This window comes from Narcine bancroftii, chromosome 6 (assembly GCF_036971445.1).
Source record: "Narcine bancroftii isolate sNarBan1 chromosome 6, sNarBan1.hap1, whole genome shotgun sequence".
NCBI classification, from domain to species: Eukaryota; Metazoa; Chordata; class Chondrichthyes; order Torpediniformes; family Narcinidae; genus Narcine; species Narcine bancroftii.
This window is the reverse complement of record NC_091474.1, coordinates 91,020,389-91,039,244: the sequence shown is the minus strand read 5'-3', so window position 1 is coordinate 91,039,244 and position 18,856 is coordinate 91,020,389. Positions and strand designations below refer to the sequence as shown.

The following is an 18,856-nucleotide window of genomic DNA, read 5'->3' as shown; positions in this document are numbered from 1 at the left end:
GACAATAGTTTAATGGTTAGTGCTACTGCCCCATGACTCAGGGATTTGATTTACAGCATAACATACAGTGCTGTCTGAACCATAAACTTCACTGCAGTGAGGAAGGAGTTGTTTGATTGTGCAGGCAGGCAGGTCATTTAGGAGTAGGTGATACACTGCTATTATTTACACTGGGTGTCTGCCAACTCTCAAGAGAGACCAGTGTACCTCAACACTACCCTACTCTATCATAATCAAGTCATGTTTATTGTTATCTGATTGCACAAGTACAGAGTGGTGATAATGGGTCCAAGGACTCCCATGGATCAGTGGGGATGATGCGCATTTCCTGAGTCACTGTGTCATATGAAAATAATTATTCTGAAGGCCTGAAATATGGTCTAAACAGGAGTAAGTTAATTACCTTTTGAATTGGATGTTGAAAGGGGATGATCAATTGAAATTGGTGTTGTTGTCAGCCTGGGGATTACATCTCCAACATTAATTTGATGCTTTCAGTTATCAAATCCACTTGTTACACATGAATTCCAGTGAAAAAATTCACGTTGTATGACACAATGTCTTTTGATTTCAATAATCTACCTGTTCATTTGTAAATATCATTATGACATGCATTTATAGTATGACAAATAATGTTATTATTTAACTTGTGGATCACTATTTTGCAAGGCAAAATAAGATTCGGATTCAAATTAGAGGGAAGGTCAGCCCTTTCACAGGAAGTTCAAAATTGACAAATGATTTTGCAGAAATCTAATAAATAGAAGTGAATTAAAAACAATCCTTTGCTGCTTACCGCCATAGATTCATAAAGCTTTGTTGCAAAAAAGCCAGCTGGATTCTTCACATATTGAACTGCAGGTAACAAAGGTAAAAAAAAATGCACCATTAATACCATAGAAAGCGTACAGAGCAAAACAAAGGCTTCATGTGGCTTTTGTATAGAGCTTGTAGAGTGAATACAATATTTCTTTGTGTCATTTTCCTATGTTCTTTGTTAGGATTGAGGATTGTGAAGAGAAAGATCAGTACTTTAAAAAAAAAACACATGTATGGCCACAGTTGGTGTGGATTTAAAAGTTTGGAATGGGACGAGAGGTCATAATTGGAGGATACTTGGTCTGCTGGCAAATCCTTCAGAGACCAAGAAATAAAGTTAAGACATAAAAGAATTTGCTGATGTGGGGAGTGAGACATAGTTGAACAGTTAAAAGACAACCAGTGGAGATTTAAAAAATTCCACCCAAGGATGAGAAGTAGGCCCATCAGGACTGCCTTGGAGGTAATAAGGGCACAGGTCAGAGGTAAAAGAGGCAGCAGTAAGACACAGTAGCTAATGCAGAGCAAGTTAAACATTTGATAGTTCAAGATCAGAAATTTGGTGACCTTCGTGATGGCCTAGATAGGTAGCCTCTTGAAATCAAATAGAACTCGAAGGTTATGAAGAACCTGGTTCAGCTTTAATGAATTGCTTATTATGGTGATGGAATTCATAGCTTTGGACTGAAGCTTTGGTGGGACTCAGCAGTTTTGGCCACTGTAATGCTAGTTTAGTTTCGGCTCTTCCCAACTGGATGTTAGACACTTGCTTTACGGCAAAGACAGTTTTTATGGATCACCATCTTATCTGAGGTTGTTCTATTTGCAATGTCAAATGTGGTAGGAAATAAATAAATAAACCCTTACCTAGCCCCAACATTGCCATCTGAAATGTGCCAGACATTTCATCCTTAATGGTGTCTTCAATTTCTTTGTTTGTTATTTGATAATATTCTTCAAAAACTAGAAAGAAATCAGTCCATTTAGAAATTGGAGGTGAACCGTCTTTATTCTCACATCATGGAACAAATACCTCCCACCTACCTCCCTGTAGCTCCTATCTATGAACTCCGCAGACTCCTGTACAAGTTGAAGGTTGGAGCTGCAGTTCCAGTTCTCCAACACAGAAAATATTACCAATAACACCACCATTTTGGCAGGTATGTCAAGCAATCCTCGCCAGTGCAGGAACTGATTGTTGCTGCTGGATATTTCCCCTTCCATGGTTAACCTGGTCGACAAAGTTTTGTGCTGAGATAGTACTTTCCTGTTCTAAGAATAGAGTATCATTCATTCCGATGCACTGTCTTCCCAAAGTCTCCTTTGGATGTGACATTAATCGTTGGAATTGCCCTTTGGCATGTTTCTCCTGCAAGAAAATTGATCCTGAAACTCAAGAAAATATTGTAGTTCCCCTTTCAAAGATGCTTATGGATGCAACCACTCCATTCAGAAATTGTTCCAAGATCCTTTTCATTATTGCTAATATACAACTCTTAGTATCACAAAGTGTGTCAAAAGCACTTGAAATGAGTTATCAAATTATCAGCAAAAATTCAAACTTCCCCAAACAGGGACTCTTCTAAATTTCGTGTGCTCAAGTGATATTATGAAGAAAATGTTGGGCAGGTAGAACTTGTGTTTTTTAATTAATTCTTGACATTTTTTGGGGCAGTGAAAGTAAGAACCTCTGATTTAAATTGACAAGCTGTGGGTTTTCATTGAAAAAAAGCATTTATAACTGCTGTGTAAAAATGAACATGTGCTATAAAGACACAAATAATTTGACATTCTTCGAAGTAATTGGTTAAATCTTGTGGCCAGTTATGCACGGTTAGTGCAACCCTGTTACAGCGCCAGCGATCAGGACTTAGGTTTGAATCGCATGCTGTTTGTAATGAGTTTGTACGTGCTCTCCGTGTCTGTGTGGGCTTTCTCCAGGGGCTCCAGTTTCCTCCCACCATTCAAAACATACCATGGATTGTAAGTCAATTGGGTGTAATTGAGCGGCAGACGATCGAGGGCTGAAAGGGCCTGTTACAATTTTAAATTTCGACATGAAGCATGGTATGTCTAAATTTGTGTAAAAATTTTAATTTAAAATGCTTATGAATCACTTTGTTTATGAGACTCAGGAATCTCATAAAAGTGTAGTTAAAATATGCTATAAAAGTAAAGCAGTGCGATCATCCACTTGTAGAATTACATAATGTCATCTAAAGCTAATCTACTTCAGCCACTAGAGTCAGGCTGGAAATCTCCAATTCTTGGAGCCTGCTCCGCCGTTCAATAAGATCATGGCTGATCTTAAAGTTCAGTACCCCGTCCCCGCCTTCTCTCCGTAACCCCTAATTCCCTTATACTGAAGAAATATATCTAATTCCCTCTTAAATATATTCAATGAACCTGCCTCTACTGCCCTCTGTGGCAATGAATTCCACAGATTCACCACCCTCTGGGTAAAGAAATTCCTCCTCATCTCGGTCCTAAATGGTTTGCCTATTATCCTCAAACCATGGCCCCGGGTTCTGGACTCCCCCACCATTGGAAACATCCCTTCTGCGTCCATTGTGTCCAGTCCTGCCAGAATTTTATATGTCTCTATGAGATCCCCTCTCAATCTTCTAAACTCCAGCGAGTACAATCCCAATTTGCACAATCTTTCCTCATAAGTCATTCCTGCCATTCCAGGTATCAGCCTGGTGAATCGCCTCTGCACTCCCTCCATTGCAAGAACATCCTTCCTCAGATAAGGCGACCAAAACTGCACACAATACTCCAGGTGGGGTCTCACCAAGGCTCTCTACAGCTGCAGTAAGGTATCCTTATTCCTATACTCAAACCCTCTTGATATGAAGGCCAACATACCATTTGCCTTTTTAACCACCTGCTGTACCTGCATGCTCACCTTCAGTGACTGGTGCACAAGAACCCCTAGGTCTCTCTGCACTTCCCCATCTCCCAATCTATTGCCATTCAAATAGTAATCTGTCCTCCAGTTTGTATTACCAAAGTGGATAACCTCACATTTATCCACATTGTAGTGCATTTACCATCTATCTGCCCAGTCCCCTAAATCACACTGGAGCTTCCTGACCCCCTCTTCAGTGCACACAACCCCTCCTAGCTTAGTGTCGTCTGCAAATTTGGAGATATTACATCCAATCCCCTCATCTAGATCATTAATGTAAATTGTGAATAGCTGGGGTCCCAGTACAGATCCCTGTGGCACCCCACTGGTCACCGCCTGCCACTCAGAAAATGAGCCATTTTTCCCAACTCTCTGTCTTCTATCTGCCAGCCAGTTCTCAATCCACATCAATACCTTGCCCCCAATCCCATGAGCCTTGATTATGCATGCCAGTCGTTTATGTGGGACCTTATCGAAGGCCTTTTGGAAGTCCAGGTACACCACATCCACTGGCTCTCCCCCATCTATTTTACCTGTCACCATCTCAAAGAATTCCAATAGATATGTCAAGCATGATTTACCTTTTGTAAATCCATGTTGACTCTGTCTGATCCCTTCTCTGCTAGTCATATGCTCCGTTATTACATCCTTAATAATCGATTCCATCATTTTGCCCACTACTGATGAAAGGCTCACCGGTCTATAATTCCCCGCTTTTTCTCTACCCCCCTTTTTAAATAGTGGGGTAACATTAGCTACCCTCCAATCCATGGGTACTGATCCTGAGTCTATCGAGTTCTGGAAAATAATTCTTAAAGCATCTGCTACCTGAATGTCCACTTCCTTAAGTACCCTAGGATGTAGATTATCAGGCGTTTGGGATTTATCGGCCTTCAATCCCTTCAATTTCCCCAAGACCATGTCCTTAAAGATACTGATTTTTTTCAGCTCCCCCCTTGCAGTAGTCTCTATGTTTCCCAACATCCTTGGGAGGTTATTTGTATCCTCTCTTGTAAAAACAGAACTAAAGTAAGAATTTAATTGGTCTGCCATTTCCTTATTCCCCATTATATATTCCCCTGATTCCGACTGCAAAGGACCTACTCTGGATTTCACCAATCTTTTCCTCTTGACATATTTATAAAAGCTTTTGCAGTTGGTTTTTATATTTGTCGCAAGCTTACTTTTGTAATTTATTTTTGCTCTCTTGATTAATCCCTTTGTCCTCCTTTGCTGCATCTTGAACTGCTCCCAGTCTTCGGTTGCGGTACTTTTTTTGGCCAATTGATATGCTCTCTCTTTGAACCTAATGCTGTCTCTAATTTCCCTTGTTATCCATGGTTGAGTCACCTTTTTTGGTTTATTTTTATGCCAAATAAACTGGTATAAATGATTTCTGCAATTCTTCCATTAGATCTGTGAATAATTTCCATTGTCTATCCACCGTCAACCCCCCCCCCCCACACCATAAACACCACCCAATCAATCTTACTCAACTCCTATCTCATACCATCATAATTCCCTTTATTTAAATTCAGGACCTTGGTTTTAATTTCTTCACTCTCCATGTCGAGTGAGAATTCGATCATATTGTGATCGCTCCTACCCAAAGGACCTCGTACAACAAGATTGGTGATAAGCCCCTTTTCATTGCATAATACCCAGTCTAAAATGGCCTGCTCCCCCGAGTTGGTTCCTTGACTTATTGGTCTAGATAACCGTCCCGTAAACATTCAAGGAATTCCTCCTCCTCAGTATTTTTACTAATTTGGCTAGTCCAATCTATATGCAAATTAAAGTCTCCCATGATGACAGCTGTTCCCTTATTGCACGCTTTTCTAATTTCTCTTTTTAGGCCTTCCCTCACCTCTACACTACTATTTGGAGGCCTATATACCACCCCTACTAATGTTTTCCGCCCCTTGCTATTCCTCAGTTCTACCCATATAGATTCCGCATCTTCCGAATTAATATCCTTCCTGTCAATCGTGTCGGTTCCTTCTCTCACCATCAATGCTACCCCACCCACTTTTCTTTCTTGCCGATCCCTCCTAAATATTGTATACCCCGGGATGTTAAGTTCTCAGGCTTGCCCACCTTGGAGCCATGTTTCTGTAATCCCAATCAAATCGTATTTGTTTGTCTCAGTTTCCACAGCCAATTCATCTACCTTATTCCAAATGCTTCTTGCATTAAGATATAAAGCCTTCAGATTTGCTTTTTTCATCCTCCTTGTTCTTTCTGATTTTTTACTTTAGCTGTCTAACCTAACTTTTCCTATTTTATCTTTCCTGTCCTTTGCCCTATCATACAGGTTCCCATCCCCCTGGCAAATTAGTTTAAACTGCATCCGATGGCTGTACCAAACCTAGCTGCCAATATATTGACCCCTTTTGGGTTTAGGTGTAACCCATCCTTCTTGTAAAGGTCATGCCTTCCCCAAAAAAGATCCCAATGGTCCAAGAAGCCAAAACCCTGTCTTTTACACCAACCCCTCAGCCACACATTCATTTGTCTTAACCTTCTATTTTTGTCCTCAGTTGCACTTGGCACAGGTAGCAATCCAGAGATCACCACCCTGGCAGTCCTGTTTCTTAGCTTCCGTCCTAGCTCGTTGTAATCCTTTTTCAGTACCTCCTCCCTCTTTTTATCTATGTCATTGGTACCCACATGTACCAAGACATTAGGCTGCTCGCCCTCTCCTTTTAGAATACTCTGGACCCGATTTGAGATATCCCATACCCTTGCACCAGGGAGGCACCACACCATGCGGTTATCTGGCTCACAGAATCTCTTGTCTGTACCTCTGACAATGGAGTCCCCAATGACCATTGCATTCCTCCTTACCTTTTGTAACACCGTGCCAGGCTCAGTGCCAGCGACCTGGTCACTGTGGCTAGCTTCTGTCCAGTCATCTCCCTCAACAGCATCCAACACAATATACTTTTTGCTGAGAGGGGAAGTCACAGGTGTGCTCTCCATTTTCCAGGCATTTTTCTTCCCTCCCCTGACAGTTACCCACTTACCTGACACATCTAGTCTCGGGGTAAGTATCTCCCTGAAAGTTGAATCTATTAACTCCTCACTTTCCCTTACCAGCTGCAGGTCCTCAAGCTGCAGCTCCAGATCCCCAACTCGGTCCTTAAGGAACTGCATGTCGGTGCACCTGATGCAGATGTGGCTATTTGGGAGGGTGGAACTCACCCATGGTTCCCATATCTAACACCCAGTACAAAGCACTAACCCCACAGGCATGACTGAGTTAAAATAATGCCGCTTACCTTTCTCCTCGCCTGCTTTTGCCTAAGCCTGTTGAGCCAAAGCCTGGAAGTCCCACTCCTTCACCGTGTCGCTCGCTCGCCGGGCCGCTCACCTCTGCTCGCCGGGCCGCTCACCTCCCCTCGCCGGGCTGCTCTCCTCCACTCACTGGGCCGCTCACCTCACCTCACCTCGCCAGGTCACTCACCTCACCTCGCTGGGCCGCTCACCTCCGCTCGCCGGGCCACTCACCTCACCTCGCCGGGCCGCTCACCTCCACTCACCGGGCCCCTCACCTCCACTCACCAGGCCCCTCACTTCTGCTCGCCGGGCTGCTCACCTCACCTCATCGGGCTGCTCACCTCCACTCGCCGGGCCTCACCTCCACTCGCTGGGCACCTCACCTCCACTCGCCGGGCCACTCACCTCACCTCGCCGGGCCGCTCACCTCACCTCGCCGGGCCGCTCACCTCACCTCGCCGGGCCGCTCACCTCCGCTCGCTGGGCCACTCACTTCACCTCACCGGGCCACTCACCTCACCTCGCCGGGCCGCTCACCTCACCTCCGCTCGCTGGGCCGCTCACCTCACCTCACCGGGCCGCTCACCTCCACTCGCCGGGCCCCTCACCTCCGCTCGCTGGGCCCCTCACCTCCGCTCGCTGGGCCCCTCACCTCCGCTCGCTGGGCCACTCACCTCCACTCGCTGGGCCACTCACCTCCACTCGCTGGGCCCCTCACCTCCGCTCGCTGGGCCGCTCACTTCACCTCACCTTGCCGGGCCGCTCACCTCCACTCGCCGGGCCCCTCACCTCACCTCACCTCACCCCTCACCTCCGCTTGCCAGGCCGCTCACCTCACCTCACAGGAAGAAGAACTCAAGGTTGTATATAATGTCCTGTATGTACTTTGACAATAAATCTGAATTTAACTTTGATAAAATGGCAATATGAATCTAATAATATGGCCACTGAACATTGCCCATGCTTCTCAGGTGATGCATGTGCCACACATACATGGACTGACCTCACCTCATTTGCAGTAAGGTTCTTTGGACATGTCTCATCTTGTGACAAGTACAAGCTCCGACTTTCAAGAGTCAGATGGGAAACTTATTTAAGGAAAGGCATCAAAATAGATAAAATGATGTGTGGAACACGTTGGTCAGTTTCAAAGTGCAGCACATTTGTACACTACCTTTATATAGATGAGCAAAGTTCCGCCTACAGAAGATCTTAATGAATTTTGTCTCATCAGTTCCCCACTTGTCTTCTCCTGCAGCAAGCAACTCCTACAGTGAAAGTACATTGACCATATAAATAAAAGTACAACATAACTGTAAATGAATCCATGTGATCAAATTTCATAAATCACAAGACTGTTAAAGGAAGAACAGTTTGCTTTTTATAAACTCAGATTTCTTCACTGTGAACTTGGCTTTATATTTTCTACATCTAAGTGTCAATGCTCTTGGAATAAGCATATCTCAAGAATGTAATTGTGATTTTTGTTTAATCTGTTCCAAAGGCTGTGAAGATCAACGACTGGCCCTATGAATGCTTCATTGTTGGAGAAGCATTACTTAAAACAAAATGTTTTCAGAAGAGCCTAAAAAGATCCAAATTTCTTCCCCATAAAACAGGATAGAGAGTTCTTTGGTGTCCTTGTGAACATGACTCAGTCAAACAGTATCACTACAATTGTTCATTTGAGCTAAATGTGCATAGATTAGCAACTACATTTGCCTCACATCAATTTAGGAGTTAGTTTGAAAAAAAAATTTCCTGGAAAAATACCCAGCATTCAGTGAAATGAGAGATTTTTTTAAAAACTGTAGACATACAGTACTGTAACAGGCCAATTCGGTCCTAAGAGTCCATACCGCCCAATTTACACTCCATTAACCTACACCCCTGGTATCATTTTAAAAATAAATGTATTCAACATTGCAAGTTGTCACCTTTTTTTTAAAAAATGACATAATTTTATATTCAAGAAGATTTCATAGCATGCACTCAGTCACCAATGCATTTCTGAACAATCCATCCTTGCATCTGTGACAATGCCTGCAAAGTGCTTTGGGATCTTCAAATGAAAAGAGCAAGCGGGTATGCACATTTTTTCTCCTCATATTTTTTGACAAATTTTTCTGGAGTTTATATGCTGATGCAATATTCGATCACTAATTCAGGACAAGCTTGGTGGTGGGATGGGATCACTTGTCTTCCTTGTAGCAGTTCACTCACAACCTTGGGGAGATAGGCAGAAATTTAGAAGCTCCTTTGGTTAAATTTTTACAGTTGAGTAGAGACAAGGGAAAATGTATAAATAAGAATGTCAATTCAGAATAATGAGCTTTCATCATTCAAGATTTTCTGTCATTTTCAACAAATACCTGAAGGCAAGGAGCATACAGGTAGTCCCCGACTTATGTCCATAATGGGGACTGAAGAATCTGTTTTAACTCGGAATGGACTTAAGTCAGAATTGTGCCCGTGCGCGTGGAATATCTGACTCTTAAAGCAAACTTTTTAATTAAATCTTTGTTTCATCATACATTTAACGATAACAACTTAAAGCTTTCTGAATTTGGTGATCAACCTTGGTGAATCTTTCCACATTCTGGTCCATGTTTACCTTGTTAGTCAGCATTCCGAGGTCCCGGGGCTTGGCGCAGCCATCTTATTTCCTGTGCGCATGCACAAGCCTTCGGTGGTTTTGTGTATTGGAGCTCAGTTCGTGCAGGGGTGAGAGTTAAGCGCCCTGCCGATATTGAATTTGCGTCCTTAACTCTGGTGCGTGCACCAACCGAACCCCAAAGTGCGAACCCACCGCTCTTGCACCTATTGAAGGTTTGCGCATTTGCACAGGAATCAAGATGGCCCCAGGACCCCTGAACAGCGACTAACGAGGTAAATATGCACATTTTGGCTCTTACACATCCTCTATCCCTGTTACAGTTTGTGAAGTACAACATAAACCGCGTAAATTTTATATTTTCTTTATATATTTTTATTTTAAAATTCGGTCGTTTGTGGGGATGGTCGTAAATCGCATAAGTCAGGGATTACTTGTATTCAATTATATTTATTGAAACATATTCTATAACTGAATACTTAAAATAACTAACCCTTTATTTATTAAAATAAATAACTTTTAATGATATTCTACTTCTTTCTGTTAATATCACTGAGAATGTTTTAATTGAACTAGCTGTCTATCCACAATCTTGTTTATGATCTAATACAGCTACACTAGGTTATTTAAAAATATACATCTCGGTGTATATTTAATCTTGAAACCAGATTCATGACTAAAATCTTGAAACAAAAATATCACCCAACATTGGTCTTTTAAATTACCAAACTATTTTGGAATTCACACATGGAACTCCACTGTTCACCGAACGACATTAAAAAAAAAACAACAAATAGGCTTAACCTTCCATTCACTTTTAAACATCAAAATGATTTGAGTGTCGAAGGGCACTATTTCCCATCTAGTTGAAAAAATGTTTAATCCAAACTTTGATGCAGTGCTTACCTGAGCATCAATCTTTGCAAGACTTACATCCACATGTTTACTTTCATCTCGTTTTGCCTAAAAAAGATAGCTCGGTTAAGGTGGAATCTCAATAGAAAGAAATACAAGGGATTTCCATTACAATTTTGTTCTCTCTGAATGTTCATGCCCACATACAAGACCTTCAACGTTTCTCACCTAAACTACTATACACAGTTCAGATACCAATAGCTTGCTGAACTTAATGGCATCCCAACCAAGCCCATGCATGTGCTTTCTGCTGAATAATATATATCTATATCGATGACAAAGGCTCTTTCCTGCAAGCAAGAGCAATGGACTTGGCAGATCTTTTCCTCCCCAATAGGAACCAATTTTGGTCAGCCACTACAAACTAACCAGATCTCGTAGTCTGGCATCACATTAGCAGACACCTATACAAGCTGCCCAACAGAAGAGGACCTTACTATGATTTACTGAAAGTCTATGGGTGTTACTGGCACTCATTTGTGGATTTGAACTCAAATCTGTAAGACATAGGTGCAGAAATAGGTCACTCAGCCCATTGAATGGCAGGGAAAACTCAATCATGAGCTGATCCATTTCCCCACTCAGCCCCAGTTGCTGGTCTTCTCCCCATAACCTTTGATGCCCTGACTGATCATTCTCTGCCTTAAAAACACCCAATGGCTTGGTGTCTCCTGATTGCCTTTAAGATTTGGGATTGCTATCTTTGGCTTGGCTTCGCGGACGAAGATTTATGGAGGGGGTAAATGTCCACGTCAGCTGCAGGCTCGTTTGTGGCTGACAAGTCCGATGCGGGACAGGCAGACACGGTTGCAGCGGTTGCAGGGGAAAATTGGTTGGTTGGGGTTGGGTGTTGGGTTTTTCCTCCTTTGCCTTTTGTCAGTGAGGTGGGCTCTGCGGTCTTCTTCAAAGGAGGTTGCTGCCCGCCAAACTGTGAGGCGCCAAGTAAAAATAACTACAGTTCTACCACACCATTACAACAAATGTGGTTATTGATGACTTTAGGTGTTTTGACAATGACAATTACAGATGTGTAGCGGTCATGAATAAAATGTCTCAAAATGCAACATTTTCCTGAATCTTAGGAGTCATAATCTTTTTCTTTGTTATAAAATAGTGAGAGCACATAGTTCTATTGAAATTACATGGGTACAAAGCAGACAGACCTTTTGCAGGGACACAATAAGCTGTTCAAAGTCACCAGTGTTCTCATCCTTGAAAGAGTCCTTTAAACTCATTGCATTCTCTACAAGAAATAAACAACAAAAATATTGCTCACATACAAAAAGTTTATTTTTCTGCCTAGAAATACACATAATACTTTTCAGTGTATTCTACTTTAGAAGTGTAATACAAACACCAAATTAGAACAAACTTAAGCGCACATTAAAATTTGATGTAGCTTATGTGCTTTCTTTACACAGGATCAGGCTCTTAAATGTTTTTTTTAAATTTTTTTATTTTTCACACCATAAATCACATTGATCAAGATACATACATTTTCCTTTTCAAATATATAGTGTCGTTTTCTCCCACCCTCCCTACCTCCCCTCCCATTCATTTAAAGTACAAAATCTAAGATACATTAAACCAGTAAAACAATGTTGTCACTCAATAAAAATAAACAAGAAATTCCAGAGTCCATTTTTTTCATTTCCTTCTCCTTCTGTCATTTTAGGTGGCAGATGTCCCCGGTAGGTTTTCTCTATTGTGTTTCATGCATGACTCCCATATTTGTTCAAATATTGCAATATTATTTCTTAAATTATATGTTATTTTTTCTAATGGAATACATTTATTCATTTCTATATACCATTGTTGTATTCTCAAGTTGTCTTCTAATTTCCAGGCTGATATAATACATTTTTTTGCTACGGCTAGGGCTATCCTAACAAATCTTTTTTGTGTACCATCCAAATCAAGTCCAAATTCTTTGTTTTTTATGTTACTTAGGAGGAAGATCTCTGGGTTTTTTGGTATATTGCTTTCTGTAATTTTATTTAATATCTGATTTAGATCTTCCCAAAATTTTTTCACTTTCTCACACGTCCAGATTGCATGAATTGTTGTTCCCATTTCTTTTTTACAACGAAAACATCTGTCAGATACTGTTGGGTCCCATTTATTTAACTTTTGAGGTGTAATGTATAGGCTGTGTATCCAGTTAACCTCGTGTTTATTGTATTTCTCATAGTTCCAGAGCATAATTTCTCCCATGTTTCCTTCTTTATCTTTATGTTTAAATTTTGTTCCCATTTTTGTTTAGTTTTACCATTTGTTTCCTCATTCTCCTTTTCTTGCAGTTTAATATACATATTTGTTATAAATTTTTTGATTATCATTGTATCTGTAATCACATATTCAAAATTACTTACCTCTGGTAACCTCAGACTGCTTCCCAATTTGTCCTTCAAGTAGGATTTCAGTTGGTAGTATGCCAACACTGTATCTTGAGTTATATTATATTTATTCTTCATTTGTTCAAAGGATAGTAATTTATTTCCTGAAAAACAATTTTCTATTCTTTTGATCCCTTTTTTCTCCCATTCTCTAAAGGAAAGGTTATCTATTGTAAAAGGGATTAACTGATTTTGTGTCAGTAATAGTTTTGGTAATTGGTAATTTGTTTTATTCCTTTCTACATGAATCTTCTTCCAAATATTGAGCAGATGATGTAATATTGGAGAATTCCTACGTTGTACCAATTTTTCATCCCATTTATATAATATATGTTCAGGTATCTTCTCCCCTATTTTATCTAGTTCTAATCTAGTCCAATCTGGCTTTTCCCTTGTTTGATAAAAATCTGATAGGTATTTTAATTGTGCGGCTCTATAATAATTTTTAAAGTTTGGCAGTTGTAAGCCTCCTTGTTTATACCATTCTGTTAATTTATCTAGTGCTATCCTCGGTTTCCCCCCCTTTCCATAAAAATTTCCTTATTATTTTCTTTAACTCCTTGAAGAATTTCTCCGTCAAGTGTATTGGCAATGCCTGAAATAGGTATTGTATCTTTGGGAAAATGTTCATTTTAATACAGTTTATCCTTCCTATTAGTGTTAGTGGTAAGTCTTTCCAATGCTCTAAGTCTTCCTGTAATTTTTTCATTAGTGGATAATAATTGAGTTTATATTGAAGGCCGAGGTTTTTATTTATTTGTATGCCTAGGTATCGTATTGCTTGCATTTGCCATCTAAATGGTAATTGTTTCTTAAATTTTGAGAAATCCACATTATTCATTGGCATTGCTTTACTTTTATTTGCGTTAATCTTGTAACCCGACACCTCTCCATATTCCTTCAATTTCTTATGTAATTCTTTTATTGATAATTCAGGTTCTGTTAAGTATACTATAACGTGATCTGCAAATAAACTGATTTTATATTCCTTGTCTTTTATTTTTATCCCTTTTATTTTATTTTCTGTTCTTATCAATTCTGCAAGTGGTTCTATAGCTAACGCGAACAATAAGGGTGATAGTGGGCATCCCTGCCTTGTTGATCTGCTTAAGTTAAATTGCTTTGATAAATATCCATTTACTGTCACTTTCGCCAATGGCCCCTTATGTAATGCTTTAATCCAATTAATATACTTCTCTGGTAAACTGAATTTTTGTAATACTTTGAATAAATAATTCCATTGTACTCTGTCAAAGGCCTTCTCTGCGTCTAAAGCAACTGCTACTGTTAGAGATTTATTCCCTTCAACTGCATGAATTAAATTAATAAATTTACAAATATTGTCTGTTGTTCGTCTTTTTTTAATAAATCCAGTTTGGTCTAGATTTACTATTTTAGGTACATAGTCGGCTAATCTGTTTGCTAAAAGCTGCCTGTCCCGCATCGGACTTGTCAGCCACAAACGAGCCTGCAGCTGACGTGGACTTTTTACCCCCTCCATAAATCTTCGTCCGCGAAGCCAAGCCAAAGATCTTATAATCTATGTTAAGTAAAGATATTGGTCTATATGACGCTGGTGCGAGTGGATCTTTCCCTGTCTTTGGTATTACTGCAATTATTGCTGTTTTGCATGAATCTGGTAAGCTTTGTGTTTTGTCAATCTGGTTGATTACTTCCAGGAGGGGAGGAATTAATAAATCTTTATATGTTTTATAGAATTCTATTGGGAATCCATCCTCTCCTGGTGTTTTATTATTTGGTAGTTTTTTTATTATCTCTTGTATTTCTACTATTTCAAATGGTTCTGTTAATTTATTTTGTTCCTCTATTTGTAATTTTGGTAGTTAAATTTTAGTTAAAAATTCATCTATTTTGTCTTCTTTCCCTTCGTTTTCAGTTTGGTATAATTGTTCGGAGAATTCTCTGAAGTTTTAATTAATCTCTGTTGGATTATATGTGATTTGTTTGTCTTTTTTCCTTGATGCCAATACAATTCTCTTAGTTTGTTCTGTCTTAAGCTGCCACGCTAGAATTTTGTGCGTTTTTTCTCCTAGTTCATAATATTTCTGTTTTGTCTTCATTATGTTCTTCTCCACCTTATAAGTTTGTAGTGTTTCATATTTTATTTTTTTATCTGCCAATTCTCTTCTTTTAGTTGTGTCTTCCTTCATTGCTAATTCTTTTTCTATATTTACTATTTCCCTTTCCAACTGCTCTGTTTCCTGATTGTAGTCCTTCTTCATCTTGGTTACATAACTTATTATTTGCCCTCTGATGAACGCTTTCATTGCGTCCCATAGTATAAACTTATCTTTCACTGATTCCGTATTTATTTCAAAGTACATTTTAATTTGTCTTTCAATGAATTCTCTAAAATCCTGCCTTTTAAGTAGCATGGAGTTTAATCTCCATCTATACATTCTTGGAGGGATGTCCTCTAACTCTATTGTCAATAGCAAGGGTGAATGGTCCGATAATATTCTAGCTTTATATTCTGTTTTTATTAAACTATCTTGCATACGAGCTGATAACAAATAGGTCTATTCTTGAGTATGTTTTATGTCTACCCGAATAATATGAATATTCCTTTTCCTTTGGGTGTTGTTTCCTCCATATATCCAAAAGTTGCATTTCTTGCATCGATTTAATTATAAATTTGGTTACTTTGTTCTTTCTGTTAATTTTTTCCCCAGTTTTATCTATGTTTGAATCCAAATTAAGGTTGAAATCCCCTCCTATTAGTATGTTCCCTTGCGTGTCTGCTATCTTCAAAAAAAATCTTGCATAAATTTTTGATCTTCTTCGTTAGATGAATATACATTGAGTAAATTCCAAAACTCCGAATATATCTGACATTTTATTATTACATATCTCCCTGCTGGATCTATTATTTCCTCTTCTATTTTAATTGGTACATTTTTACTGATTAATATAGCTACTCCTCTGGTTTTGAATTATATGACGCTGCTGTTACATGTCCTACCCAATCTCTCTTTAATTTCTTGTGCTCCATTTCAGTTAAATGTGTTTCTTGCACGAATGCTATATCAATTTTTTCTTTTTTCAGTAAATTTAGCAGTTTCTTCCTTTTGATTTGGTTATGTATTCCGTTAATATTTAAAGTCATATTGTTCAACGTAGCCATTACATACTTTGTTTATCTTCCCTTTCCGTTTCCTCATCATCACCTTTCCTTCTTATCCATTTCTGCTTTCTTGTTTTGAACACTTTATAAGACAACATTTCTAAAACATCAAACATTTCCCTTATTCTCCTATCTAAAATTTCTTTACTCCCATTATCCCCTCCCCTTCCTGAGTTGCCCTTTATCCCTTGTCGGGCAACCACATCTCCCCTCTCCATTTGGATTTGCGAATTCACTTGCAAGCGTCAACTGATTTTGCAGTGACCGTAACTCCTCCCCACCCAGCCCCCCCCAGAAAAGATTTCAATTTTCATATATAACAAAGGTCACTCTTTTAATTCCCTCCTTACTTCCTCTGTTCCCTTTCATTCCCTTAATTCTTATCTATACTCTATATTTTTTCCTCTAAATACGGATACACTCATGCACACACATATATACATACACACCTATATATATATATATTCTTCTTTGGCTTGGCTTCGCGGACGAAGATTTATGGAGGGGGTAAAAGTCCACGTCAGCTGCAGGCTCGTATGTGGCTGACAAGTCCGATGCGGGACAGGCAGACACGGTTGCAGCGGTTGCAGGGGAAAATTGGTTGGTTGGGGTTGGTTGTTGGTATACCCATATACACACATACATCTAGTTCGTGGTAATTTTTACTCTCGTTACATGTCTTCATCTCTCTGCCTGTTTTGTAGTTGTTCTGCAAATTTTCGTGCTTCCTCCAGATCTGAGAATAGTTTGTTTTGCTGCCCTGGAATAACTATTTTAAGTACCGCTGGGTACTTTAACATAAATTTATATCCTTTTTTCCATAGGATCGTTTTTGCTGTATTAAATTCCTTTCTCTTCTTCAGGAGTTCAAAAGTTATGTCTGGATAGAAAAAAAATTTTTGACCTTTGTATTCCAGTGGCTTTTTGTCTTCTCTTATTTTCTTCATTGCTTTCTCCAATATATTTTTTCTTGTTGTATAACTTAAGAATTTTACTAAAATGGATCTTGGTTTTTGCTGTGGCTGTGGTTTCGGGGCCAATGTTCTATGTGCCCTTTCTATTTCCATTTCTTCCTTTAATTCTGGTCTTCTTAGGACCCTGGGGATCCAATCTTTTATAAATTCTCTCATATTCTTGCCTTCTTCATCTTCCTTAAGGCCCACTATCTTTATATTATTTCTTCTATTATAATTTTCCATTATATCTATCTTCTGAGCTAACAGCTCTTGTCTCTTTAACTTTTTTATTAGATTCTTTAAAGTCCTCTACTTCCATTTCTACGATTGTTTCTCGTTCTTCCACATTGTCCACTCTTTTTCCTATATCTGACATGACCATCTCTATTCTATTCATTTTTTCTTCTGCACTTTTAATTCTTCTTTTTATTTCACTAAATTCTTGTAATTGCCATTCTTTTACTGATTCCATATATTCTTTAAAAAAAATATATCCACTGTCTTGCCTTTCTCTTCTTCTTCCATTTCTCCATGTTCTTCTTCTTCTTCTTCCTTTGGGTTGGTCATCTGTTGTTTCCTTGTTTTCTTTTTACTCTCTTCTTTCTTGTTCTCGTTGTTTTCTGTGTTCTCTTCCTGTTGTTGAGTTGCAGCTGTCATCTTCAGCTGTGGAGATCGACTCCTCAGCTGTTCCCCTCTCCCGTCAGTGTGTTTTTTTTCATGTGCATCGCGCACTTTTACTTGGATCCGCGAGTCATTTTTGTAGTCCCGAGCTCGGGACTTCCACTGACCTTAGGGAGCGGGCTTCTCTCTCCGCGGCGGGCCTCCTCGGAGAGGTAAGGCCTTCACCTTCTTCTTCCGACGTTCTTTCTTCTTCTCTTCTTCCCATTGCTTTCGACTTTTCTCTCTTCGCTGCCATTTTCTTCCCACCTTTACTTTTACTTTGTTTTAATTTTTATTCTTGTACCTTTGTGTTTTGTGTATTTTTTTTAAACTTTTCCGGAGAGGGCTGGAGTTCCCTGACCGGCCAGTACTCCATCACGTGACTCCTCCGGCTCTTAAATGTTAAAGCTGCATTTGACTGTGGTGCAATGGAATGTTGACCAATAGAAATATCTGGATCAACAAGCTTTCAGTATTCAGGACAAATTAATGCAGAGTACCTACACTCAGTCCATAGGAGTGACCTTAAGTTTTGGCTGCTTGCAACTTGAATTCTCCCACTATACCTGTGGCCTCTTACACTATTACAAGGCCTAACACAAGCTGAAGGAACAGCGCCATATGTTCCACACATGTTTCAGCCTTCAGATCTCGAAAATCAAATATTCCAACTTTAGTTAACTCACCTTTTCTCTCTATCAGAACTGCCTATAGAAACATACTGCACAGGTATAGGCACTTTGGCCCATGTATCTGTGCTGAACACGATTCCCAAATTAAAACTCTGCTTTCCTCTATTTTCTGCACATTCATTTATCTATCCACCAATCTAATGTTGTTTCTGCATCCATTACTGCTCCTGGCAATCCATTCCAGGCATCTGCCACTCTCCAATTTAAAAAAGATTGCCCTGCACATCTCCCTAAAATTTTCCCCTTAAAGTGCATGTACTCTAGTACATGACAATTACCCTGAGGAAAAGATTCTCAACGTTTTCTTCGGCTATGACCACCCAGATTGCTCCTCTTCCTTGTGAAGCAGTCAAATTTTGCTTTCTTCCGTACTTTTCTCCTACTGACTAAATTTAAAAAAAAACAAAAATATATAGTTATGTCATGCAAGGTGAAAAGAAAACAAGGCTTTTACTTAATCTATTCATCC

The 18,856-nt window shown here is 39.6% G+C and overlaps 1 protein-coding gene across 2 annotated transcripts in view; it reads right to left on the bottom strand.

Moving 5' to 3' along the window:
* Positions 1-18,856, bottom strand: part of LOC138736336 (annexin A4-like) — a 72,871-nt gene that overhangs the window by 9,619 nt on the left and 44,396 nt on the right. For both annotated transcript variants that reach the window (XM_069885680.1, XM_069885678.1), the window contains exons 6-10: positions 11,702-11,781; positions 10,530-10,586; positions 8,184-8,277; positions 1,687-1,782; positions 797-855 (exon numbers count right to left, since the gene is read on the bottom strand). In XM_069885680.1, the coding sequence (XP_069741781.1) occupies positions 797-855; positions 1,687-1,782; positions 8,184-8,277; positions 10,530-10,586; positions 11,702-11,781 (386 nt within the window). The remainder of the gene's footprint in view (positions 1-796; positions 856-1,686; positions 1,783-8,183; positions 8,278-10,529; positions 10,587-11,701; positions 11,782-18,856) is intronic.